Source organism: Leuciscus leuciscus, assembly GCF_965113295.1.
Source record: "Leuciscus leuciscus genome assembly, chromosome: 18".
In the NCBI taxonomy this organism is placed as follows: Eukaryota; Metazoa; Chordata; class Actinopteri; order Cypriniformes; family Leuciscidae; genus Leuciscus; species Leuciscus leuciscus.
This window is the reverse complement of record NC_138742.1, coordinates 33,575,502-33,602,980: the sequence shown is the minus strand read 5'-3', so window position 1 is coordinate 33,602,980 and position 27,479 is coordinate 33,575,502. Positions and strand designations below refer to the sequence as shown.

General features: G+C 45.0%; 1 protein-coding gene and 1 long non-coding RNA gene across 4 annotated transcripts in view; one reads left to right on the top strand and one right to left on the bottom strand.

The window, feature by feature from the left end:
* raf1a (Raf-1 proto-oncogene, serine/threonine kinase a) overlaps positions 1-15,136 on the top strand; it is a 33,375-nt gene extending 18,239 nt beyond the window's left edge. For all 3 annotated transcript variants that reach the window (XM_082146024.1, XM_082146022.1, XM_082146023.1), the window contains 6 exons: positions 3,378-3,554; positions 3,635-3,681; positions 5,598-5,716; positions 5,820-5,951; positions 7,918-8,052; positions 14,506-15,136. In XM_082146024.1, the coding sequence (XP_082002150.1) occupies positions 3,378-3,554; positions 3,635-3,681; positions 5,598-5,716; positions 5,820-5,951; positions 7,918-8,052; positions 14,506-14,646 (751 nt within the window). In that variant the 3' untranslated portion in view covers positions 14,647-15,136. The remainder of the gene's footprint in view (positions 1-3,377; positions 3,555-3,634; positions 3,682-5,597; positions 5,717-5,819; positions 5,952-7,917; positions 8,053-14,505) is intronic.
* Positions 15,137-19,296: 4,160 nt separating this feature from the next.
* Positions 19,297-19,660, bottom strand: LOC309481231. Its single transcript, XR_014199957.1, has 2 exons — positions 19,547-19,660; positions 19,297-19,502 (listed from the first exon to the last, which is right to left on the bottom strand). It is a non-coding gene; the product is annotated as an uncharacterized lncRNA (long non-coding RNA).
* Positions 19,661-27,479: the final 7,819 nt, after the last annotated feature.

Here is a 27,479-nt window from a genome sequence, read left to right as displayed (position 1 = left end):
TTCATAGTTATTATTAGTACGTTTGTCATTAGCAATGTGCATTACTGTAGTATTTATTATATACGCCGCTTTCCGTTCATAGGATGTGGCATTATAATGTCAGAACGTCCAGGGGCCGCATGTATAAAGCCACTCAGAGTAACATTTGTGTTCATTTTAAGTGTGTCAAAATTCTAAGAATGACATAATTTTACTCTTATTCCTAGACTTATGAATAAGTGTTATTCATAAAGGTTCCTAAATGTTAAGACTAGGTCTCAGCTACCATTCAGATCACAAAGAAGGTCGAAAGCACTAGAGGCACGAAACTTCTTTTAGGGTTAGGAAGTGCCTATTACCAACATAATCCAATCTAAATTAATCAATACATTGTTCGACCGGACCTAACTGTTTTATTTATATATATATAGACAGAGAGAGAGAGAGAGAGAGAGTAGAGTGTATAATAAATATGCATGCAAAAAAAGTTTCATCACTCAAGTTGTTTCGACCATAAGGGCCCACAAAAAGTTCAAGTGGATTTCTGTATTTATTCAGTGACTTGAAGAGTCTCGGGACTAACAATATATTGTATTATTGTAGATTTTATTTTTATGGATGAAACTATCACTTTAAACATGACTTCTATGTCAATAAATTAATCTCAATGCACTATTGAAATTGAAGTTATTATACATATATGATATAGCATTGTATTAGCAACCCCCCCACACACTCACACACTCACACACACAAACACACACACACACGCACACTCTCTCTCTCTCTCTCTCTCTCTCTCTCACACACACACACACACACACACACACACACACACTCTAACTCCTCTCCCACCGACTTTTTTTCAAGTTACACCACTGCTATAGGTACAGGTATTGGCTCCGCTGAACAGCTCTAGCCTGGACTAACATTTTTTTCAGGCAACCCTTAGTTGCCCTTTCTACTGCCAGCAGCCGTCGTGTTACAACAACAGCCATGTTACCCGCTCCCTGTGGGCCATGTTACCCGCTCCCTGTGGGCCATGTTACCAGCTCTCGGTGGGCCATGTTACCCGCTCTCGGTGGGCCATGTTACCCGCTCTCAGTGGGCCATGTTAGCAGCTCTCGGTGGGCCATGTTACCCGCTCCCTGTGGGCCATGTTACCCGCTCCCTGTGGGCCATGTTACCAGCTCTCGGTGGGCCATGTTACCCGCTCCCTGTGGGCCATGTTACCAGCTCCCTGTGGGCCATGTTACCAGCTCCCTGTGGGCCATGTTACCAGCTCTCGGTGGGCCATGTTACCCGCTCTCGGTGGGCCATGTTACCCGCTCCCTGTGGGCCATGTTACCCGCTCCCTGTGGGCCATGTTACCAGCTCTCGGTGGGCCATGTTACCCACTCTCGTGGGCCATGTTACCCGCTCCCTGTGGGCCATGTTACCAGCTCTCGGTGGGCCATGTTACCAGCTCTCGGTGGGCCATGTTACCAGCTCTCGGTGGGCCATGTTACCAGCTCTCGGTGGGCCATGTTACCCGCTCTCGTTGGGCCATGTTACCCGCTCCCTGTGGGCCATGTTACCCGCTCCCTGTGGGCCATGTTACCCGCTCCCTGTGGGCCATGTTACCCGCTCCCTGTGGGCCATGTTACCCGCTCCCTGTGGGCCATGTTACCCGCTCCCTGTGGGCCATGTTACCAGCTCTCGGTGGGCCATGTTACCAGCTCTCGGTGGGCCATGTTACCAGCTCTCGGTGGGCCATGTTACCAGCTCTCGGTGGGCCATGTTACCCGCTCTCTGTGGGCCATGTTACCCGCTCTCTGTGGGCCATGTTACCCGCTCTCTGTGGGCCATGTTACCCGCTCTCGATGGGCCATGTTACCCGCTCTCGGTGGGCCATGTTACCCGCTCTCGGTGGGCCATGTTACCAGCTCTCGGTGGGCCATGTTACCAGCTCTCGGTGGGCCATGTTACCCGCTCCCTGTGGGCCATGTTACCAGCTCTCGGTGGGCCATGTTACCCGCTCTCGGTGGGCCATGTTACCCGCTCCCTGTGGGCCATGTTACCAGCTCCCGGTGGGCCATGTTACCCGCTCTCGTGGGCCATGTTACCCGCTCCCTGTGGGCCATGTTACCAGCTCTCGGTGGGCCATGTTACCAGCTCTCATTTAGACACCTTTGTGTATGGCACATAGAAGGCCTTAGGACTGAGAAAACATACTGGGGGTTCTGGAAAAAGTATGGACCATTTTTATATTTTGTTTAAAGCAATAAACTACTAAAAACAAACAATGTACGCAGTCTAATAATGAAAACTCTCATCATGAGGACAAAACTAATTTAACTAGTAATTTAAAAGTTTTCCCTTGCCATCTCTAAATAATTTTCCAAATTTTAGAATTGTTTATTATGAAATGCTCTTTATATGCTGATAAATAATGCTAATATATGAAAGAAACGTCTAAAGACGCCACACTTTAACTTGGTTTAGTTGGTTAGTTAAACAGTCAGAGTCATCTGTAAAATAACTGTATTAGCTGCATTCTCCTTTCCTGCAGTGAAAGGATCTATTCTGCTGCTCACCGTGTTTCTGCTGCTGTTCTTATCAAAATAACCGCATCATTGCAGCTCTTAATGCGTCGCTTTACGTTTTTTGCGAGTGAAAGAGAGAAGCAACGCTCACGGAGCTGAAAGGGCTTGCATGAAGCACTTTTGGCTCTAGATAAAAATATTATAGATAGCTCTGAAAGATCATTACCATAAACATAAACAACACAAGTGCTTGTGGTGTGAACCGCTCGGTTGTAGAATCTGTAGAAACGGTAAAATGGCACATTTACAAGAGCAAACCTCTTCACTCACGTTAACATGCAATTTTCATTATTCTGATTATGCGATAATTATATTGATTATTGTGATTATAGTTACTATGATTATGAGCTTTAATCTGTTAACCTATTCAGCATTGTCCTGAACGGTTTACTGCACATACGCTATCAGGAGTGCATTTGCTAAATTCTTGCTAATTTCCTGACCAGTAATTTGTGGTTGACCATTTAAAGCTTAGTTTGGCCATTTTAGGCTTTGCCCAGGTGTGTATATTGTAGTAGTCTATAAGCATAGGTATATTTAAAGCTTGATTCAAGACAAACCATTGCCAAATTAAAGTGTCCAAGAGCAGACTGATCTATCGTGTGAAGCACAACAAATGTATTGAAGTTTGAAGAAGCATGCCTGCAGTATCCACACATAACGCTCTACACTGGGGAAAACCTGCAAAGGCCACACAAGTACATGATTTAAGCATTTGGTCTCACTGCTCACCACTACTGCAATGCATAAGCAGCACTTTTGCTTTTGATGCATCTGAATTGTTGTATCCCGTTGTCTTTTTTCTGCCAACAGGAAAACCAGACATGTCAACATCCTACTGTTCATGGGCTACATGACGAAAGACAATCTTGCGATTGTAACGCAGTGGTGTGAAGGCAGCAGTCTCTATAAACACCTCCATGTGCAAGAGACCAACTTCCAGATGTTCCAGCTGATAGATATCGCCAGACAGACTGCTCAGGGCATGGAGTGAGTGTCACACCCTGGGATTGAGGGATTCCTCGAGTGTGTAGAACTTCATTGTTTATGATGTTTGCTCTCTCTCACAGCTATCTACACGCAAAAAACATCATCCACCGTGACATGAAATCAAACAGTATCCTTTTCATGCGACATATCATTTCCTCTCCACTGTTTTTAGGTCTAAAGGCAGATGTGATAGTCTTAGCTGTACAGCCTTTAGTCTCTTGTCCGCACATATTGCACAAAAAACTGGTAAACGCTTTCCAAAATCACAAGCTCTGATTGGCTGGCTTTACACATTTTTGGCTTGTAGTGCCTATAAAGGAAGTCCCAGATTTGGCCAATTTTTGTAATGTTCATGACATTGAATATTTGAATGACAGCAAAACTTTGAATATTTCAGTTGACTTGCATCAGTGTCCCCCGGCCGATACCATGACCTTTATAGGGTGTTGCGTCAAGCTGCAATGTTAGCATCTGAAGTTAACTTTTTCACACAACAGCCACTTTTGACTGCTAAATGTTTTACTGACTAACTTCTACTAGCCAAAACAAAAATATCAGAATAAACCTGATTATCATTCATTGCTAACATTTTAAAGGAGTGGTTGATTATGATTTCACTTTTTTAACTTTAGTTAGTGTGTAATGTTGCTGTTTGAGCATAAACAACATCTGCCAAGTCAGGATGCTTAAAGTTCAAAGCAAAGGGAGATATTTGCTTTTTAAAAAATTGCTTTTTAAGGACTACAACAAACGGCTGGTAGGGACTACACCACATTCCTCCCGGTTTAGTGACATCACTAACCCTAAAGTTTACATAAACCCCGCCCCCGGAACACGATTTATAGATTATCAAGACAGAATATGCTAATCAATGATTAAAAGATAGTTAACTCCACATCAGCTACATACATTTAAACATAAACAAAAAAGTCTGTAGCTCCGCCCCCTGTGCCAGGAGCAGCAGCTCATTTGCATTTAAAGGGATACACACAAAAACTGCATTTTTGCTCATCCCTAAAAAGTGACAATTTTAACATGCTATATAAAAGTATATGTGGGGTATTTTGAGCTAAAACTTCACATACACACTCTGGGGACATCAGAGACTTATTTTACATCTTGTGAAAAGAGCACTATACCACCCCTTTAATATATCTAGGTATATTATGCAGTTTGATTGAGAAAAATGTAGTAGTGGCATGAATGCTGCGTGTTACCCGCTATGGTTGATTTTCACTCGCACTTAACTCGTGGTCGGATGTTCATTTTAAACCCTGTTTATATCGTACACTATGTAACTTTTTGCCCCCTGGCAGTAAAAAAAACCGAAATACTTTTAATAGGCTTACCGTAGTGAATCAGGGTAAGACAAAAACACGTTTTAGAGAAAGGATTGATGATGCATTTACTCATTATTTAAATTTTGTTCATTTTGAACAGAAAACTATTTGCATATGCATTATTAGACAGGCGAATTAATAAATGTCAAATTGTTTTTTGATGTTTTTATGCCACTTACTTGCTTACAAATAAACTTCAGCCATGCATTTCTAATAGTTTGATCTTTTACGAAGGGTTTTTCTATATCCAGGGGCTCATCTTACCCTCACAGCAGTATTGCTGATGGACAGACATGCATTCTCAAGAGCACACTTGATTTATATAGTTATATTAAAGGGCGTGTAGAGGAAATCGTGACATCATGCAGTAATTCCAGTGAGCATTAATGCATGTAATGGCAAAATCTGCTCCAAAATGGACCCCATGTGGACACAGCAAGGTCCATATATACCAGACTCACTCAGATGAACATCACTGACCTCCAGAAAGCCCTGACCTCAACCCGTACTTTTCTTCAGCTTTATATCTGAAGGGCATAAAGGGAAAATAGATTCATAAATGTGTCTTTCTGCATGAAGAAGCATGGCTACTCTTTCCTCCCAGTCAGAGCGAGCTGTTCTCGCCTGTAAGGAGCAGCGGAGTGGACTAGCCTGTATGCAGATTGCCAGTAGATGCAAGACTCTGACTTTAACTCGAGCACAGACATCTTCTTGCACGAAGGGCTGGCGGTGAAGATTGGGGATTTTGGCCTGGCCACTGTGAAGGCCAGGTGGACTGGTTCTCAACAGGTGGAACAACCTTCGGGATCCATTTTATGGATGGTCAGTTCTGTGCTCAAATTCTCCGCTTCTGCTGGCTTTAATACATTTTGAACAAGCATCTGTCATTGACCCTTTACCCACATTTCTGCTGTTTACCCGTCAGGCACCCGAGGTGATCCGAATGCAGGACAATAACCCTTACAGTTTCCAGTCGGATGTGTATTCTTACGGCATGGTGCTGTTTGAGTTAATGACAGGAGAGCTGCCCTACTCGCAGATAGCAAACCGAGATCAGGTAACACACGCTTGGTCACGCTTGGCCTTCTTCTTGGCCAAGGCACATGGTTTACCCATTTTATTAAAGTTGCATTATGTTTTTCAATAGTTCATTTGAAAGGGCAGTCATGAAAGAATGACTATATTACATGTATATGCAACAGCACTTACAAGCCTTCCAGTAACCAGTAACCATGAAGCTCTTGTGCAGCTAATGGTTTGCCCAGCATGACTGTGCATGCGTCTGTGAACATGCACACAGGATCTCTCTCAGTCTGACCCCAGTTCAGCTCAGCCTCTGGGATAAATTTAGACATGTAAACTAATCAGGGCTCCAGAGACTGAAGAGCACGCACTGGGCTCACTCCCGAACCCCTGTCCTGTGTGTGTGTGTGTGTGTGTGTGTGTGTGCGCGCGTGTGCGTGTGTGCGTGCGAGTGTGTGTTTTCTTAATAGTTTAGCACAGTCCTTGTTCCCATTACAGTAATTAAAATGATACTTTTTCTTTTTAATCAGTAGACATGTACACTGCCACGAGGTATACTTACCTGTACATGACCATTTTATGTATTAATAAATGTGTGTGCGCTTAATTGTCATAAAAATCATGTCACAGTGAAAAGCATCAACAATGATTTCAAATATAGACTTGTCTTTATGCAAAATCTAATTATACATTTATTTATTTATTTTCAAAATGTGACCTGAAAGTTTTTTGACTTTTTGACCATTTTTGTGATATTTATCAGTATCGTGTTAAGATTATGAGAAAGTTCAATCTATTACAGACAATTAAAGGGGTCGTATTATGCTTTTTCCCTTGGTCAGCTTTAGTTAGTGTGTAATGTTGCTGTTTGAGCATAGAAAAGATCTGCAAGGGTAGTACGCGTTTTTTCCGGATCTTATGAAGTCATAATTTTAATTTAAATAATCTCCACCCACGGAATACGCAAAATAGTTGCCGAGGCTTGGTTGAGCTGCATTAGAGAAAATGAAGAGTGTCGTCACTGTTTTTCCACCCGTGAAAAGAGTTTGTCCAAAGGCTGAAGAACCTCAACATTATAACCTCAGCGTGTGTCTGTGCGCCGCACATTTTACGGAGAACAGTACACAGACAGGCTAAACGCACTAACGCTTCTCCTGAAAGACGGAGCCGTTCCCATGTTGTCGAGACAATCTGTTGTTTGTGAATCACAACTTGAAAGTATGACTTGTGTTTTTATTTAACAGAGTTTTATGTAGTTGCTATGATGTAAAAGAAGGGAAAGGCTTTGCCTCCGCTAGCCTGCTAACTAACATCACAGTATTGATGTAGTGTTTACTGGAGCTTTTGTAAGCTCTTGCTTTTGTAAGCTCTTGCTTTTGTAAGACGGTTCACCGCCCCTTAGGAAAATGATCCATGATTTTGTGATCGATTACTGTTTGTATTGCCTTAGTTTTCCCGACAAATATGATTGAATGATGGATAACATCGTATCTATAATCTATCAAAAAAAATACCACTCTGAAACATCCTGTGAAATCTATGCTTACGAAGTCCGTGCTTAACCCTTTCTGCACAGTCCTCTTGTGCGTTAACATTGTCAGGGTCTGAAACCGGCTCGAATGGTTTGAAATTGACGGCATTATTAATATTTACACCTGACTGGAGCTCGCAGTTATGGAGGGGTGGGACATTCTAAGCGCTACCAATCCCAACACACTGGGCATTCGAGACAGACTGGGGAGAGAGGAGCTGTAATAATGTAAAATATGTGAAAAATAATTAGTTTTTTGAACAATCAAGCATGAAAACATATTCTAGTACACCCCAAAAACAAAATCAAGACTTCGTAAAAGGGCATAATAGGACCCCTTTAACTATTGTTTAATGAAGTCCTACAATAAGTACTGTGCCATGTAATGCTGTGCTGTTGTGTTTCAGAAGTGAATCGCTGAATCAGTGTTTTCCTGTGCTTCAAGCTCTGTATTTACTGTTTCATGCAGATCATTTTCATGGTAGGTCGGGGATATCTGTCCCCAGACCTCAGTAAGCTGTACAAGAGATGTCCTAAAGCCATGAAGAGACTGGTGGCTGACTGCATCAAGAAGTCCAAGGACGAGAGGCCTCTCTTCCCTCAGGTGTGTTTGCTGAACTCTAACTAAACATACACTAAATCAGTGACCACATGGAGTTGCTGCTTGTGTCCAGTATACTTAGCATAATGACCAAGATGAGTATAAAAAAAAAAAATATATATATATATATATATATAAGATTACATCAGAATAAGTAGAGATGGCAGCCAGAATCATGTTTTAGCCGCCGCTGGAACCGCGGCTGTTTCTGTGGCCGACACGTGTGCAGGTTTCACTGCTATGTGACGCTTCAATCGCAGGTTATACAGCAAACGTTTCAAGTGCATTTCTGCGAGTAGCTGTCAACTTTGCCGTGCCAATGGGCTAGATGTTGCAGTCAGTGGATAATCTTAGAAAAACATGAAAACATGTACATTTCCTGATTAGTTACCCACCCCAAGGCCATTCTAGATGCAATGACTGACTTTCTTCAGCCGGAGAGAAATGAAGAGAAGCGTTAGATCTAGCGGGTCACGTCAGTCGAGCTCGCATCATCTGATCTACATCTACCTATAGGAATATGATGCCTATATAAGGTCCATCCAGTGTTATCAGCCACTTAATCGTGTTGCTCAGGAGCCAATTAGATGGCGAATTCATTGAGCAAAACCGCATAATCTCAGTGGGAATTGTGAAACCAGATCCGCTCACGGATTACACATCAGTTTCAAGTTCGGGAACTTGTTTAAAATGCAAATCTTATTTTTCAAAGAACTTACACTTATCAAGGCCATCCTGATAGCTGGTCTATACTCCTCTGACGATGCGTCATGGCAAGAGAGTTTCAACCAGTATAACAAAGTGTTAATAATACTTGCCTCTACCCTACCTTTAACTTTCAAATACGTTCAAGGGTTACATAAACTGAGTCAGTTATGTGTTTAGTGAACATCAGATGCGTGTGTGTGTATTAGATCCTTGCTTTTGGTCTTAAAGTGACAGCAGCCTAATAAACCTGCGGGCGCTTGTGTCATCGATGTTGAACAAACAACAAAAGACACTTCCCACTCTTGACTGAATCACTTCAGTAGCTTTAATAAGAAGCAATGTATATTTTATGATATACAGTAAGTGTAAGATACAGTAAGATAAGTGAAATATGTAGAGTTTTTATTTTATTTAATTTTTACATGTTTATTCAATTTCTTTCGTGGATGCTACTGTTAAATACACCTACTGTTGCTGAAATTTAAGCACTGTCCATTTCACTTGCATCAGATGCAAGTGAAATGGACAGTGCTTAAAATAATGAAATAAAATAAAGTGAACAAAGATTTTGGCCCAACTCTACTTTGGCCAAAATGGTCTGTCATTCTTTTTTCTTTTAAATGTTGTTGCCTTGTATCATTACTAGGGCTGTCGCGGTGAAGGATTTTCCCTTGCGGTAATTTTGAGTGGCTCAATAGCGCGATATGTGGTTTTACCGCATTTATTAATTTATTTTGATTTATTTGTTGCTATATAAATAAGTGTCACGATGTGGTCAGCATGCACAAAAACGAGTACATTTTCAGTAACCAATGTAACCGAAACTAAACAGCGTCTCTCCGCATTGAAAGGCTGTCACTCAGCGGGCAGTTGTTACGGCAACGGACTGTCTTTGAGTGAGTCATTAAACCATTCATTCAACAACACGTTCAAAATCACTGATTGATTCATTAAAAGATAGTAATGAAACAAGGTGAATTATTTTTAACTTTGATCTCCACTTTTCAAGGCTCAGCTGACCAGCAATGCCGTCGCATGGGTAACGCGGAGCTTCACTTAATAGAGACAAATGGCATTGATTCAATGCGTGACTCACTGAGTTTTGTTCCTCGCGCTGTGGATGCTGACCAGCGCTGTCGCTGATGCCATTCATGGTAAATACCCTTTATTTGAAACGTTAAAAGGATGACAGGACAAATATTTAACTTTCCTTGGACACGGCAACCTTTTCACGAATATGAATCGACCTCAAAGACAGACGCAGGTAATCGCACGCGCTCAGTCGATCTCTCTCATTCACTGTCTGTTTAGGCTTGTAAGTGCAAATCCACGAAGCCTCTGTACCAATCACCATTATTAACTTATTTAACATTCAATACACATGCACGAAGTTCAAAACAAGAAGGGTATAGCCTTATGAAAAAAGAAAACATGCGAATATCGCGGTTGCTGCGGTTACTTGAATTCCTCTGCGGTTGGCTTGTAGCGCGGTACTGCGATATTGCGGTTATCGCGACAGCCCTAATCATTACATCTTTCTTCTCACTTGCATCTTTGTTCTTGTGCTCTGGTTTAAGCTAAACAGTCAATCAGAACAAATGACGCAGATTCATCATGCTCGATCAGCTGAAACGCTTTTCTGCTAGCATTGTCAACATGTCTGTTGCTTATGGCTAATCCATGGATTGGCTACATGCTTGTTTAAGTCATCTGGGTATGGGCCCAGTCAGGGTATGAATTATATCCATATCCGGCTAGTTTTGATTTAAGGGTTATCGCTGCGCTCCCGCTCTTATCCGTGCCGAGAGATCTTGCCCGATCCAAACTGTGTGCTAATTCTCAATCATCTTTGACAATAGTGACTATATTTGAGCAAAACATTACAGGATTTTTCTCCATTTAATGCAAGTGAACATCGATCCAATTTGTTATGGACCCCAGCGAATGGAGAAGGGTCTTCTCTAGCGAAATCAGTCATTTACAGGGGGAAATCTATACTTTTTAAAGGGTCATGAAACCCCCCTCTTTCAGCTCAAGTCTAGCTCACAATCTTTTTGAAAAATGCAACTTAAATGGGCGTGGTGGCTGTGAGAAGAAGGGAGGGGAGTGGGTGTGGTCAAAGCCAGTGGCCCATGCATGCATATCGACTGTCAACAGTGGTAAAACGTGAGGAAATGCTAGATTTCTTTATAGCTGGCAAAGTTAAAGTCTAATGAAATACACTGACACCTTATGTTTGTCCTTTCAAAAGTAACTGAATGCCCTGCTACACATATTAGCCTACTACAGTAATCATAATTGTATTTAAAACATATAAATGTACATGCATATGTATAATTATGCCATTATAAAATATATATTTGTTTATAAGCACACTATAAATGCATATATTTGAAAATAATAAATTTTCCGCTTAAAAAAACCCCAAAACGTTCCGTACATAGCCTAGATCTACGCGCCCCCTGAACCGATAATAAAGATGGACAGTGACATAGAAATTTGCACAAACTAAGCATACGTTCCATACAATTGAGGTATTATCGAAATATCTAAATTTTAATAACGTGTGATTATTTAACAAAAGGCAAGTAAAACGGTAAGGGTTACATTTTAGACACACACACACACACACACACACACACACACACACACACACACACACACACACACACACACACACACACACACACACACACACACACCTCTGAAGCGATAGAAAAGTCCTCGGGACCGCATCACTCGCAAGACGAAACCTGCATTGGTGTTACAAGGCTGAAGTCCACCATTCTCCAGTTGAATGGTTGCTACACACACATAGATGTGTCCGTGGTTGATGGCCAACCAACCGCCCACAGCCAGAGTCTAGCCCTGGCAGCATCGCGGGGAAAGATGCACTGGAACTTTTGCACCACGAAAACAAACGCGCTCTCTCATCTACTACACGACAGTTTGACATGTCTGTCATTGGAAAGTTCCACGTGGTGTCATGAATAATTAAGAGGCACGTGTCTTCTCATTGGATAAGAAAACTCAGTCATGAATAATTATGAGACACCGATGAGTCATCAAAGTACTGTGGACACGATGAAGATTTTAAACCCGGAAGACGAAAATAGCGGAAAAAAACAAAAATTTTACCATTTTCCCCCTACTATTAAATCTAACAGATGCTAACATTGTCTTCAATGGTGTTCAACACACATACCTCTGTTAAAATCTCAGAAAATGTGGTTTAGGGTTTCATGACCCTTTAACTACAAAAGTAAAAAAAAAAGTGGTTGAGTGAACACTCTCGTGTAATGTATAGCCACTTTCCAGCGCCGGGACAATCTGTTCTCGTTGCTTAAGCGCTCCATCCGACGCTGATCCGGTGCTGATCCGGTGCTGACCCGGCCCATCCGGCCCATCCGGCGCTGATCTGGCCCATCCGGTGCTGATCCAGCCCATCTGGTGCTGATCCGGCCCATCCGGTGCTGATCCGGCCCAGCCGCTGCAGATATGCTTTTGTTTTCCACTGATAATGGAGCTCTTTCCAATCTCACACAAATGTGTCAGTCGTTTCCGTGGTAACGCAAGTGTTTACAGAAGTGTGAGATGTAAACTGTGACCATGTTATGGAGGATGATCAGATATTTCCTTTCATTTTATTTTTAATTTGGGTTTACGCCCCCACCAGCACCAGCTTCACACACTGAGAATTATTTTATTGGAAACTTGCAAGTGCAAATGCATTAGCAAACCAAATATACACACATCTTTGTTCAGCTCTGTTTCCATGAGCTAATGATAACTGGGCTAAGTTATCACACCCATACGCATCAAATGCCCCTTAAAGCATTTTAACATGCTCGTTAACCTAAACAATGATTAATTATAGCTGGTTTTAGTTTTTCAAGAGAGTAGCCTCTTTCTCTCCTTGCGATGATGCACTTGATGAATTCTTTACACAAAATGTATTTGTCTCGAAACACTCGGTCTGCAAAGACATTACCAACCAGACAAAAACACATGCTCTTTGCTCGAGTGTTGTCGCGCTCTCGCTGATATGCAGTGCTTCATTTGAGCCAGATCCTGTCACATCTTAATTTACATGAATATGCAAATTAGCCACGCCCTTCACCCAATCACACAAGCTCACTCGCTCAACTTTACAAATACTGGTTTAATTCAGCCATATATGTTTGAACCAGAACCTGTTTCAGAAGAAGAAATGAAGAGTGAATTAGTCGATGTATCAGAATGGTGATGCGTTTTATGTATCGCTCTTTACAACGTCGGACACATAACGGTAATTAATATGATTAGCCTAAAGTTTAGCTTGAATACGTTATCACACAGCTAATAATGTGTTGCTAATGTTACACAAACCATGTTCCTGTTCTCCATCTCAGAGTCAGACAACCTTCTAACAATCATCAGAAACGCTTTGAACGACTCAGAACGTCAGTGGAGAAAGACATAGAGTTCATCATAACATCGTAATATACATCACACACCCGCTATATTGCTAAATGTACATGATTTTTCATATCAAATGAGAAAAATATCTCGAGACTCCTCTGCTTCAGAGTTATAGTTAATGATATGCTAAAGCCCGCCGGCACGTTGATCTGATTGGTTACAAGGTAGTTTGTGATGTCAGAAACACCAGCGATTTCAAAGCGTGTGTTTGAGACTGTCTTTGGTTCACTGCAGTTTTAAGGAGGAAATACTCAGCAATGCTGTCGACTTATGAATTTACACATGGTTTGTCTTAAAGCATATTAAACACACCACATAGACATATAAACAACATTAAACGCTGGATTTTCACCACAGGGGGACTTTAAAACTATTCATATTCACAGGTGCAAATATAGCACTTTTGAATTTATTATTTGTATGCATTTTTATTTAGAACAAATTCAAGCAACATTGTAAATATCAAGACTGTGAGCCTATGCTTATGATTTACTCAAGGCTACAAAAAGTGGTTTTGTATGGGAACATTAAAAGTGGTAGCCTAACATTATCCCCACATTATTTAATATGCCGTCACAAATACAATCGTTTGAAACTTGCATTTAATAATTGGCTCTAATAAAACTCCATGTTTTTCAACAGGTCACGCACAGAGCCTACTCTATTACTTACCTGACCTTTACTAACAGGACAGAGAACTATTGTTCATGACATGCAGAATAAAATAGGCCTATATATCTCTCCATGAATGAAGAAATCATCGAGCACTTTAATTCTTACCTTTATTTTAGTTAAAACATGTATATAACTTGTTATAACTACAAATAAATTAAATGTGGCCACAATTGAACTTAAACAATAGAACTGAAAAACAAAGGGACAGATTAATAAAACATCCTTGCGTATGTCCGTCTAGTTTGACCTTGCCTCTCTCCGCAAGTATCCGTGTAATAAACGGGATGATGTACATCCAGCCGGTTGTTCTCTCAGAATAAACCCCTTCATGTGTGTGTGTTTGTGAGTGTGTGTGTGTGTGTGTTATCTCAGAATAAACCCCTGATGAAGACCTGACCCTGATCACCCTGTCGGGGGTTTATTCTGAGGTAACACCGGCTGGATGTACATCATCCCTTACTTCATGCATCCTGAGCCTGGCTGGTATCACAGCAGTGTTGAATGCTTGATTCTGGTTGGTAACTGAAACATGTAGATGAACAGTTTGTCAGAGCTGTGGCAGTGTAACGAAATAACACACTCTTGATGGCTTTCTGTGATCCATGTCCACAGATTCTGTCCTCGATTGAGCTTCTGCAACACTCGCTGCCCAAGATCAACCGCAGCACGTCTGAACCCTCTCTGCACAGAGCGTCCCAGAGCGAAGACATCAGCTCCGGCACACTCGCCGCCATGAAGCTGCCGGCCTTCTGAAGCCTTCACAGAGACGAGACACGTCAGAGGTCACTCAGAGGTCATCAACCCTGCTGTCCTGCCGAGGTTATTTCCTTGACCTCTGCTCTACGTGACCCTGAAGAGCTCGATCAGCCGCTTCTCCTGGTGTGTCTGCAGGACAGTGGCTTGAAGACCTCTGACACTCTCAGAAACCAAGGCTGTTCTCTGTTTGCAAGCCTGGGACGGATGCTGGGACTTTGAGATGATAAGAAATTTGCTACAATCCCTCGTTTTTATGCGTCTGAAAAGATGTTGCCCTAATGCTCAAAGAGTGCTGATGTTTATATATTATATACACAAAAAGAGCTTCATAATTTAGTCAGTATTGAGTTGCCATTGAGTGGTGTTCAAGATGCGACTTAGTCAATTTGAGATCAGTTTTGTGATGTCAAGTATTTTGAAGGTGTTCTTGATATGTATAGAGTACATACTGTTAATCAATTATTTTAATAAAATTAAGTTAAATACCCTTTTCTATCATTGAATGTCTTCTTATGCTGGGTTAATGCTGTTTTTAACCATTACAGGCTTTATACAGTTATGCTCATGGATTAATATACCCTTTAAGTGAAGCTGTTAAATTAAGATTAAGTTGTTTTTTAGCTGCTTTGAAGAAAGTACAACAGATATAAACAAATATATTCCACAATACAAAATAATGAGTCTTACACAGATGATCTCTCTGATAGGTTCTCGTACTGTGGGTTCATGTGTCAGCTTGTGTTTTCTCCTTAGGCATCTCCTGACTGCTGTTGGCTTTAGTGAGTTGCGTGTGAATCCCTTAATTGTCTTTTGTGTGGCTAAAGATCAGCTCTACTACTCAGGGCAGTGGTTCTCGGAGAGAGCGGAAGAGGGAGCAAAATGTTTTCAAGAAAGAACAGACAGAGCATCATTTGAGTACTCTGTGTATTTTATTGCTTTCCAAGTAGAAAGTACATAAACAGAAGAAATCAAAACCAGCGTTCCCTTTCCCTCTGCACTTTCTCTTTGCTGGGGAGAGGTGGAGCTTAGCTGGCCTTTTATCCAGCTGTCAGTGCAGACCAGTGTGGCCAACTTAGTGAATTTTCAGGCCTCTTTAGCGACTTTTTTGCAATAAAGCGCCTAGCGACAAATCTAGCAAGTTTTTGGACAAACCTTGCTTGCCCCAGTCACACCTCTGGCTACTTCCAGCCTCTGAGAGGAGCAGCACATTCTGCTGAACAATTTAATGTAAACAATTTAATTTGACCCTTTATTCTTGCATGCGCTTATATTACTCACTCACACTGCAGACACATTTCAGAACGTCAGTGACTACCAGCCGAAGTCCATATTGGTAAAACATGGATACATTCATCACATTGTGGCAACAATGCTTCATCAGCACCAACCCTTAAGAAGTGTAAAATTAAGCAGTAAGCCCCTTGAAGCCGTGTTTTACAGTGAGTGTAGAACAGCTGAGGGGCGTTGTTAGGCACGACGCGGAGTAAAACCCCCTGAGCTGTTCTAAATCCACTGTAAAACACGTCTTCAAGGGGCTTATTGCTTTTATAAAACGGTTACTCCATAAAAATATTCATTTTAATATTTATTTTATTCATAAAATAAACACCAGCAACAAAAAATATGTAAGGAATAATGTATAGAGAGGCGGTCGTTATAGCGAATAACAACCCCGACAGGCTGAACGGGACCCCGACGCGAAGCGGAGCTTGAATCAGCCTGAGGGGGTTGTTATTCGCTATGGCGACCGCCTCTCTATACATTATCCCGCTTATTACATGGCTACCTACAAAATAAATAAATAATTTGACACAAATTATTGATTTAAAAACGATTGTATTGCTTCCGCCAAAGAAAATAGTTCGTTCCGTGTCCATAGCAAAACACTGTTTTTCATGGCAACGGTGTGTTATAGTTCGCAGCCGTCTGTTATCAAGAAATAACACACCGCATTCTACATTGGAATTCAACCAAGCCATGTAATAAAACGTTATAACATTTATTCCTCCGCCAAGCAATGCAGTTCCAAAGAGGTTGCTAAGCAACACACGCAGCAACAAAGCATCACAACCGGCAGTTGCGCAGTAACACTAATGTAATGCGCTCACAGGTGTGTGTTTGTGGAGTAACACTCAGTGCTCGAAGTGGGGCGGTACTCACCGGTACGCAGTACCGGCACTTCTACATTTTACCAGAGCCCGTCTACGGAGAGCCTGTCCACTCCCTATTAAGCCCTATTGTACCGAATTTTGGTTGTAGTACCACCAGAGTTCCACTGGGGGCGCTTGCCATGAGTGCAAAATGAATGGGAGTCAATGGGGCTAGACGGCTAAATTTGTCTCTTTCACCCGATTGCCGTTGAGAAATCTCAGATGTGATTGTAGATTTTGCAAGTTCAACATGGGTTTTAGGTCGAAAGTTGAATGAACGAGTACTTATGTCGTTTTGATTTCTTACAGGTTGAGTTGTTGTTGCCCATAACACGCTAGCATTCTGCTAATGACGTCAGCATTCTGACGTCACTGACATTTTGAAAGACTTTTTTAAAGCAAATAAGTGACTCTAAAAAATCTAACACCCAGCAATGTGTAATTTCTTTGCATCTCCTTTCGAATACAACATTCAAATTACTAGACAAAAAATTATATCCTGAGAAAAGTGGATTTTGAGGGGTATACCGCCATTGACCTCCATTCATTCTGCACTCGTCCTGTGAGCGCCCTCATATGGAATCAGAGTGGAACTGCAACCAGTTCAAAAGCCGGAAGTGTAGTGAGAGTGAAACTTCTCGCCATATTAGACATTCTCTGATTTTACTCTTAAGCCGCCTTTCCACTGCGCACGACATTCGCATTCGATTGTCGCATTTTGCCCCCTGGTGTCAGTCGCACGGAACTTTGAAATTGGTCGTGATGCTGTTCACAATGGTAAAATTAATGATTTTAATGAATGTAATGCATGCATGAATATATCCACACAAAACAAATGACCCTCAATACATCTTATATATAAAAAACAGTCGATTTTATAGAGCTAATCAATATAAATATTGATTTAATAATGATACAAATATTTTTTTCAGCCATAATTATTAATAACCGTCATTTTGCAGGAATAGCTTTTACATTAAAGTATTCAAATATTGGTAATTCTAGCTTCGCGCTCATAGTTTTGATTAGAATACATCACATCCGGTCGATCGGTCGCATACGGTCTAGCCGCAGAAGTTCAGATATTTCAACGCATCCGAAGCTCAAATCGGATCCGAAATTTCCGCATACGCATATGATCGGAACTCCCCGCAGCTCCCATACGTCTCTCCATAGGAAATGAATGACTTCCGGTCCGACGGCTGTCGTTTGTCGTTTGCAGTGGAAAGGCGGCTTTAAGCGTACCTGCACTTTTTCTTGCGTACCGCTACTTCTCGCATGTAGCCGGTACTCTACCACTGACAGAAAAAGCGTCAGTGTCACGCCCGTTTCACATATACTCCGTTTGCAGTGCGTATTTTTTTCCGCACCCATGTTAACAGCTTTCACACTGCATGCGGATGCGGTCCGGCGATCCGTTCCAGGTGCGGTTCGTATACAGTAATGCAGCGTTCATTTCCGCATCTATTTCTGCTGTGCTCATAGACAGTATATAAACTGGACACAGCGACCCCATAGGTTTCAACGGAGAAAAGTGAAGCAAATTAGAAGCACTCATTTCCTGATTGCCGAGCGAACTGCGCAGACTCAAACTGAGCTTGACGACGTGGATGTGACGTGAGCAGCCTGTCTGACAGTTGTAAGTCTTCTAGGAGCTGTGCCAAGAGAAATCTGAATCATTCCCTTCCGAAACTTGCAGAGACGGAGAGCGTGAGTAGGAGCTGTCCATGAGCTAGGAGCAGGAGAAACTTTACGATTCTCTATGGGCTTCTCCCTTGACTTTATCGGACTTTATGCCTCCACGTCCCCCCGATTGACTGCGAGCTTCTCCTCCTGTCTCTACGGTAATTTCCAGAGAGTCGCGTGGTTATGACGCAATCGTTAGCCTGTTTTTACAAAAACTGCTTCTACGGGGCCATAACGTAAGATACAAGGTAATGGAGCATTTTATACATTGCCGTGTTTCTTTAGAAATAAATAATGGACAAATGGAGTCTTTAAACGCCTCAGATGTAAAGTTATTCGCTGTCAAAGTGACGCCAAAATGAATGGGAGTCGATGGGATGCTAACAGCAGGTGAAGGCTTGTTAGCCAATGGCGGCCGCCGGGGGTGGTACGGAAATCGAGAGCTCGATTACCCCCCTGGCTGTGCTGCACGCGCTGAATTAAAGTGACAGCACATGGTTCGTGGTCAAAATTAACACAGAATGACATGAAAGTATAATAATTTCACCATAAATGCATTTAAATAAAATAAAATGTAGTAATCTCACCATAATTGTATTTTTGGACTTGCAGACTTGGAGGAGTTCCGTTTGCACGCACGACTTGTTTAAATATGTTGTTAATAAATAACAAACAATAAATTGTTGTTGTACCTGCAATATCTCCAAGTTTAGTTTTTCACTGTAGAAATTTCAAATGTCATGATTTGCCAATGCAAAAGTGCAGGCCAGCTGACAGTCTTGCCTGGGCCCTGGACGAGATAATCTAATGCGCACAATTCACACCCCGCGTTAATTGAAGAGAAAAAAATCTCCAAATGCTCCACGTGAAACTGCGGTCTTCCAACCTTTTACTATCATGTCAAAAATGATTTTGATTAATATATGCGCGAGGGAGAGAGAGCAAGACAGCGCTCGACGTGTTGTTTGAAGACGTGAGTGCGCGCGCGCGGCTGGGGCTCTCTCTCTCTCTCTCTCTCTCTCTCTCTCTCTCTCTCTCTCTCTCTATATATATATATATACGCGTTATGCGCCTTGTCAGGCGATCAGCACTCATTCTATTCTATCACTCGCCGATCAAATAAGGCTTTGACGGGACAAAAATTTGCTTTGGCGGCCACCAAAAAACTTTCAATGCAGGAAAACCGCTAACAATGCTCGGGAACATTGTATTGGCTGCGCTGTTTTGTACCTTGCTCTAAGTTGACTTTACTAGTTCCAGCTTCACCGTCACCACCTTTTTTTAAATATTTGTTTAGAAAATCTCCCAGGCCTCTGTTTTCCTTTTCTCTTCTTCTCTTTTCTGAGCACCGGACATTTTGAGCGTAGGCGTCTGAACTTCAAATCAAATGACATCAAATTTTGATCAGTGGCCAAACCATTTTTGTGTTGGTTTTTTTTTGTTTGTTGTTGTTGTTGTTCTCTTACGAGAGATACTCTCGTACTGCGTAGAATACGCTAGGGGAAAATCCTTTTCCACGAGAATACTGAAGCCAAAAAAATTATCCTTTAATTTTGTATTAATGTAAAACGCGTTGCGGCAGCATACAGACATAGGCGAGGCAGCTCGCGCGCGCCTATTGGCTGGTCTGCTGGCAACTGCTTAAGCCTATCGAGCGAGACCTAGAGTGACGTCAGACCCAATGAGGGCGCTTCGCGCCCTCTGCGTCACGTCCCGCCGAGACGGGCGTGGCTTAGGTCTATAAATACCGCTCGCAGGCATTATTTCTCTGATTTTTCATCCTTCAGCGAAGCAACTCACATCGCTGGATCCGAGAAGAAGCCGCGCTGTTGAAGAAGCACCTCAGCGGGACGAGTCGACGAAGCTGCTAGCCGCGCCGCCTTCATCGCCTTCCTGCTGCGCTATCCAGCGCCCATATCCTTTATTGCACTGTGTGTGTGTGTGTGTGTGTTCGCCGGCGCGACTCACACTGTCTAAAAGAGCTGCGTCTTTTTCAAGATGCCTGCTTGTGGCTCGTGCAAAGCCACACTCAGCGACGGGGACCGCCATGTCATCTGCGCTTCCTGCCTGGGTCAAGAACATGCAGCTCTCGCACTCGCTGATGGCGGCTGCCATCACTGCGAGCTGTTGCCATTAGCGACTCTGAGGACTCGCTTGGCACTGTTCAACGAGACTGCGCCCACACCTGCTGTTGTGCCGCGCCGTAAAACACGCCGCGCTCAGCGAATCCCGGAGCCCTCTCTCAGCCGTCAAAGCTCGCCGGTGCGCCCGCCTGCTTCTCCGGTTTCATCAGCTTCACTTCCGGACGGACAGCGGCCGCGGTCTGCCGCCGCTTCTGTCGATGACGCTGATGAGATCGACGCGCTGCTACGAGAGGGGGATTCCTGCTCTCTCATAGCATCAGGCAGTGAGGATTGGGCGAGCTCTGAGGATCCCGCCCCCCCTGCCCGTGCTTCTACGGGAAAGAGAGCGAGCATTGAGGCGGAGCTCATGCGCGTGCTCACTCAGGCCACGGCGAGCCTCGGCCTCGAGTGGATTACGCCTGAGCAGCCTGCTCACAACCGGCTGGACGGCTACTTCCTGCCTGGGGAGCGCGTTTCACCTGCATCCAAGCCAGCGCCTTTTCTTCCTGAGCTTCATGAAGAAGTCGCTAAGTCTTGGGGCTCCCCTTTTTCGGCCAGGACACGATCCTCTGTCTCTTTGGCGTTCTCCGCTGTCGACGACGCAAAGAACAGAGGCTACCACTCCCTACCGCCGGTCGAAGAGGCTATTGCAGCGCACTTATGCCCGCCCTCTGCTGGACGGCGTGCTAAGATGGCGCTGCCCTCAAAAGCCTGCCGCACGACGTCAGCCCTGCTCCGCCGCGCTTTCTCCGCCGCCGGGCAGGCCGCGTCAGCGTTGCACACCATGGCCACGCTCCAGATATACCAGGCCGATCTCCTCCGCCAGCTGGACAAGAGAGGACCTGACGCAATCTGCGTGCCGGACTTGAGGAGCGCTACAGACTTCGCTCTTCGCGCCACCAAGTCAGCAGCACAGGCCATTGGACGGAGCATGGCCTCGCTCACCGTGTCTGAGAGACATCTGTGGCTTACGCTCTCTGACATGACTGAGTCAGAACGCACCGCGTTCCTCGACGCGCCGCTTTCCCCTGCCGGCCTCTTCGGAACCTCGGTCAAAGATTTCGCCGATAGGTTCGCTGAGGTGCAGAAAGCGACCCAGGCCATGAAGCACTTCCTCCCGAAGCGCTCCGGTTCTGCAGCAGGCCGTGCGAAACCGTCTGCTCAGAGCTCACAGCCTAAGCCTCCGCCCGCCGCCTCCTCTTCTCAACGCCGCCAAACCCAGAGCTCGAGACCGCGCTCTCGCTCATCCGGCCGCCGCCCCGCCCCGCGTGGCCCGCGGCAGAAGATTGCGTTGAAGCCAGAGGCCCCGAAATCGTCCTAGCATGCCTAGGAAAGCGACGGTGTCCAAGTCCCGCTGCGGCCGGACTTCCACCAAAGCTTGCCGCTCGTCCAGTTCCAGGAAATGTGACTGGTCCAGCGTATTTAGCAGCCAACAAGCCGGTTCCATTACCCGCTTGCCTGCACACAAAAGCCGTTTTTACGGCTACCCAGATAAATCCCTTAAAGAGTGTATTTTCTGGTGTCCCGGCCACGGCCGACGGTGTTTCATGTGTAGAAAAAATGCCCACTACTCAGTGCCCATTCCTACACACAAGCACAGCCCTTCACACAGGGCCCGCGCACATAAAATCGACTCAGATCAATTGCGCTTCAAATGTAGCAAAAGTGCCCACTACCCAGTGCCCACAAACGCTACTTCCCACATGTCTCACGGTCCCTGTAAATACAGGCCCAGTATGCATATGCTCTGCTCACGCGAGCAATGCTGTAAAGGTGGTGTATGTGCCCGCTGCTCTGCGCCCACGCCCACACACAGACATGAAACTAGCCCAGCCCTCCTCCTCTCAGCTAAACACTGCGGAGGAGTCGAGCGCGGGCAGAATTCTGCCCGCTGTTATCAGCGCGCCCCCTGCCTCAGATGTCATGAGCGCGACGCTTATGTCACAGCACACAAAAGCCGCTGTATCGCGAGCCGATCAGAGCGTGCTTCGCATCCAGCCCCTAGCTACTCGCGCACCTGCGTGGGAAAAGCTTCCCGGGGTTTCGAGATGGGTGCTGAACATCATAAAAGAAGGCTATTCGCTGCAGTTTTGCCGACGCCCTCGCCGCTTCATGGTGCGCGTCGAGACCACGGTAGAATCGAAAGTAGCTCATCTACTTCGAGCCGAGATTTTGAAACTGTTGAGCAAAGGGGCTATAGAACCCCTATCTCAAGCTCAAAGCGAAGGGGGGCTTTACAGCAGATACTTCCTGGTGCCCAAAAAAGACGGGGGTCTCAGACCCATACTAGATCTGCGGCAGCTGAACAGAGCGCTTATGAAGCGCCAGTTCAGGATGCTCACAACCAGAAAAATCCTCGCGCACGTCCGCCAGGGGGACTGGTTTGTGTCAATAGATCTAAAGGACGCGTATTTTCAAATACAGATAGCGTCACGTCACAGGCGATTTTTGAGATTCGCCTTCGAGGGCCAGGCATATCAGTACACAGTCCTGCCTTTCGGCTTGTCCCTGGCACCCCGTACATTTACGAAGTGCATGGACGCAGCGCTCGCACCCCTCAGATTACGGGGCATACGAGTGCTGAACTATCTGGACGACTGGCTGATTCTAGCCCAATCTCACTCAGAGCTCGTAGAGCACAGGACCATTTTACTCGAGAATCTCGGTCTCGCAGTGAACTGGGAAAAGAGCTCGCTTTTCCCCAGACAGATTATATCTTTTCTGGGAATAGAGCTGAACTCGCTGCTAATGACAGCACGCCTGTCATCTCAGCGCACACTGGACATTCGGCGCGCAGCCGGCTCGTTCCGCTGCGGCGCGATAGTCCCTCTCAAAGCCTTTCAAAGGATGCTCGGTCTGATGGCCTCAGCATCTTCAGTTCTCCAGTTGGGCCTTCTGCGCATGCGCCCACTGCAGTTCTGGCTCAGAAAGAGAGTACCACGCACAGCGTGGGCCTCCGGTCGGCTTCGCGTCAAGGTCAATCAAGCATGCATTGCAGCTTTGAAACCTTGGGAGGCAAAAAACTGGTACCAATCAGGTGTAAGCCTGGGGACTTCCTCGAGAGTGATGGTGGTGTCCACGGACGCATCCACCTCGGGATTGGGAGCGCTGCTCGAGGGCAGACCGTTTTTTGGCCAATGGTCAAAGCAGGAGAAGCTCTTACATATCAACTGCCTCGAAATGTTGGCAGTGAGCAAAGCGCTCACGCGCTTTTGTCCCCTCATAAAGGGACACCACGTGCTAATACGTTCAGACAACGTCTCAGTGGTGTCCTACATAAATCGCCAGGGCGGCCTCAGGTCCCTGACTCTGTACAGGCTAACCAGGCGCCTCCTGATATGGGCCCGCAGCAACCTGCTCTCGCTGAGAGCAGCGCACGTGCCAGGGCTCCTAAATATAGGACCAGACAGACTGTCCAGGAACCAGGTTCCGACAGGAGAATGGTCTTTGCACCCACAGACAGTCCAGCTGCTGTGGAAGAAATTCGGCAGAGCGGAAGTAGACCTGTTCGCGTCTCAAGAAAACGCTCACTGTCCAGAATTTTTCTCGAAGAGCAAGGACGCGCTGACCCACGAGTGGCCTCACCGTGCTCTCTACGCTTTTCCCCCCGTCTCCCTCCTGACTCAGGTGGTAGAACGGGTCAGGGAAGAAGGATGCTCAGTGCTGCTTGTAGCCCCACTTTGGATGAGCCAACCTTGGTTCCCAATTGTGATGCAGTTAGCGAGCACCGCCCCGTGGCCAGTGCCTCTGAGGAGGGATCTCCTCTCTCAAGCCAACGGCTCGATTTGGCATCCTCACCCAGAGCTGTGGTCCCTCCATGTGTGGGCCATCAACGGGTACCCGCTGACCTCCCACAGGGAGTGTTAAACACTATCACACAGGCCAGAGCTCCGTCTACGCGACGTCTCTATGCCTCAAAATGGTCAGTGTTCTCTAGCTGGTGCACAGCTCGTGGTGTGTCACCCCTGCATTGCGGTGTGACGGAGGTTCTCTCCTTCCTACAGGAGCTGTTGGATAAGGGCAGGTCCCCTTCCACGCTCAAAGTCTATGTAGCGGCCATAGCAGAGTTCTCTTCGACCACGCTCGGCCAGTCTATTGGAAGGAACGATTTAGTCATTCGCTTCCTTCGAGGAGCTAAGAGACTGAATCCTCCCAGACCTCCCACAGTCCCTATATGGGACCTTTCTACGGTACTGGAAGCCATGAAAGGTCATCCATTTGAGCCCTTGCAGGAGATTGATCTTAAACACCTGTCTTTCAAGACGGCGTTTCTTCTGGCTCTCGCTTCAGTGAAGCGCATAGGGGACTTACACGCGCTCTCAGTAAGCGCGACGTGCATGGAATTTGGGCCGAATGACTCTAGAGTTATACTCAAACCTAAGCACGGTTATGTTCCTAAATCCCTCAATACACCGTTCAGAGCACAGGTCATTTCCCTGTCTGCCCTGCCGGTCACTGAAGGAAATATGGACGAAAGCTCCCTTTGCCCAGTCAGGGCGTTAAGAGCTTATGTGTCTCGCTCGTCTGTTTTCAGACAGACGGAGCAGCTCTTTGTTTCGTTCAGCGGGCGTTCTAAGGGACTAGCCGCTTCGAAACAGACCCTATCCAGATGGGTAGTGGACGCAATGGCGCTAGCTTACACAACCAAGGGCATGCAGTGCCCGCTGGGTGTCAAAGCGCACTCCACGAGAAGCATGGCTTCATCGTGGGCATGGTCAAGTGGGATTGCCTTGCAAGATATTTGTATGGCGGCAGGCTGGGCCTCTCCGTCTACATTTATAAGGTTTTACAACCTAGAGGTTCCCGCACTACAGGCCAGACTACTGTCGGTCTAGTATGGCCAAAATCTCATAACTGGCGCTGTCAGTTATGCAGCTATTGAGTATTGCAATCCTTGCTCTATGCTGCTATAAGGAAGATAGTGGCTAACCCCCCTCTCTTCCAGGATTCCCTGTGAGTCCCCTGGGTGATTATGTACTGTATGAACTCCGGGCTGTCGCCCTTGAGTCTATGGTATCAGATCCCAGCACGCACGGCGTTTTACAGTAGGTTCCCCTAGCGTATTCTACGCAGTACGAGAGTATCTCTCGTAAGAGAACGTACTCGGTTACTAACGTAACCTCGGTTCTCTCTAGAGAGAGGAACGAGTACTGCGTATCCTGCCGTGCCTGCACGCGCTCTGGTTGCTTCGACTATGAAAAACCAGAGAAATAATGCCTGTGAGCGGTATTTATAGACCTAATAGACCTTATAGTCTCGGCGGGACGTGACGCAGAGGGCGCGAAGCGCCCTCATTGGGTCTGACGTCACTCTAGGTCTCGCTCGATAGGCTTAAGCAGTTGCCAGCAGACCAGCCAATAGGCGCGCGAGCTGCCTCGCCTATGTCTGTATGCTGCCGCAACGCGTTTTACATTAATACAAAATTAAAGGATAATTTTTTTGGCTTCAGTATTCTCGTGGAAAAGGATTTTCCCCTAGCGTATTCTACGCAGTACTCGTTCCTCTCTCTAGAGAGAACCGAGGTTACGTTAGTAACCGAGTACGTTTTTTGTTTTTACCACTATTTCAAGGACAATTAGGAAGAAAACAAATAAAAAGCTTTTATGTAACTCAAATATTACATATTTTTTCCACAAATAGGACTATTTTTAAATGTTTAAAAAAATTATTCCATAATTTAATGAGGGCCCAGCTGCCCCCTCTCCGCCCCCCTCCTTACTAGAGAGTACCGGCACCTTTTTCCCCCCACTTCAAGCACTGGTAACACTAATGTAATGCGGTCACAGGTGTGTGTTTGTGGAGTAAATCTAATGTAATGCGGTCACAGGTGTGTGTTTGTTGAGTAACACTAATGTAATGCGCTCACAGGTGTGTGTTTGTGGAGTAACACTAATGTAATGCGCTCACAGGTGTGTGTTTGTGGAGTAACACTAATGTAATGCGGTCACAGGTGTGTGTTTGTGGAGTAACACTAATGTAATGCGCTCACAGGTGTGTGTGTGTGTGTGTGTGTGTGTGTGTGTGTGTGTGTGTGTGTGTGTGTGTGTGTGTGTGTGTGTGTGTGTGTGTGTGGAGTAACACTAATGTAATGCGCTCACAGGTGTGTGTTTGTGGAGTAACACTAATGTAATGCGGTCACAGGTGTGTGTTTGTGGAGTAACACTAATGTAATGAGGTCACAGGTGTGTGTTTGTTGAGTAACACTAATGTAATGCGCTCACAGGTGTGTGTTTGTGGAGTAACACTAATGTAATGCGCTCACAGGTGTGTGTGTGTGTGTGTGTGTGTGTGTGTGTGTGTGTGTGTGTGTGTGTGTGTGTGTGTGTGTGTGTGTGTGTGTGTGTGTGTGTGGAGTAACACTACTGTAATGCGCTCACAGGTGTGTGTTTGTTGAGTAACACTAATGTAATGCGGTCACAGGTGTGTGTTTGTGGAGTAACACTAATGTAATGCGGTCACAGGTGTGTGTTTGTGGAGTAACACTAATGTAATGCGCTCACAGGTGTGTGTGTGTGTGTGTGTGTGTGTGTGTGTGCGTTTGATTTATATTACATTGTGGGAACCAAATGTCCCCACAAGGATAGTAAAACCTGAGATCACCTCCATTGTGGGGACCAGCCAGCGGTCCCCATGAGGGGAATGGGTAAATAAACATACTAAATTATATTTTTTTGAAAATGTAAAAATGCAGAAAGTGTTCTGTGATGGGTAGGTTTAGGGGTAGGGTTAGTGTAAGGGGACAGAATATACAGTTTGTACTGTATAAAAAACATTAAGTCTATGGGGAGTCCCCACAAAGATAGTGAACCAGACGTGTGTGTGTGTGTGTGTGTGTGTGTGTGTGTGTGTGTGTGTGTGTGTGTGTGTGTGT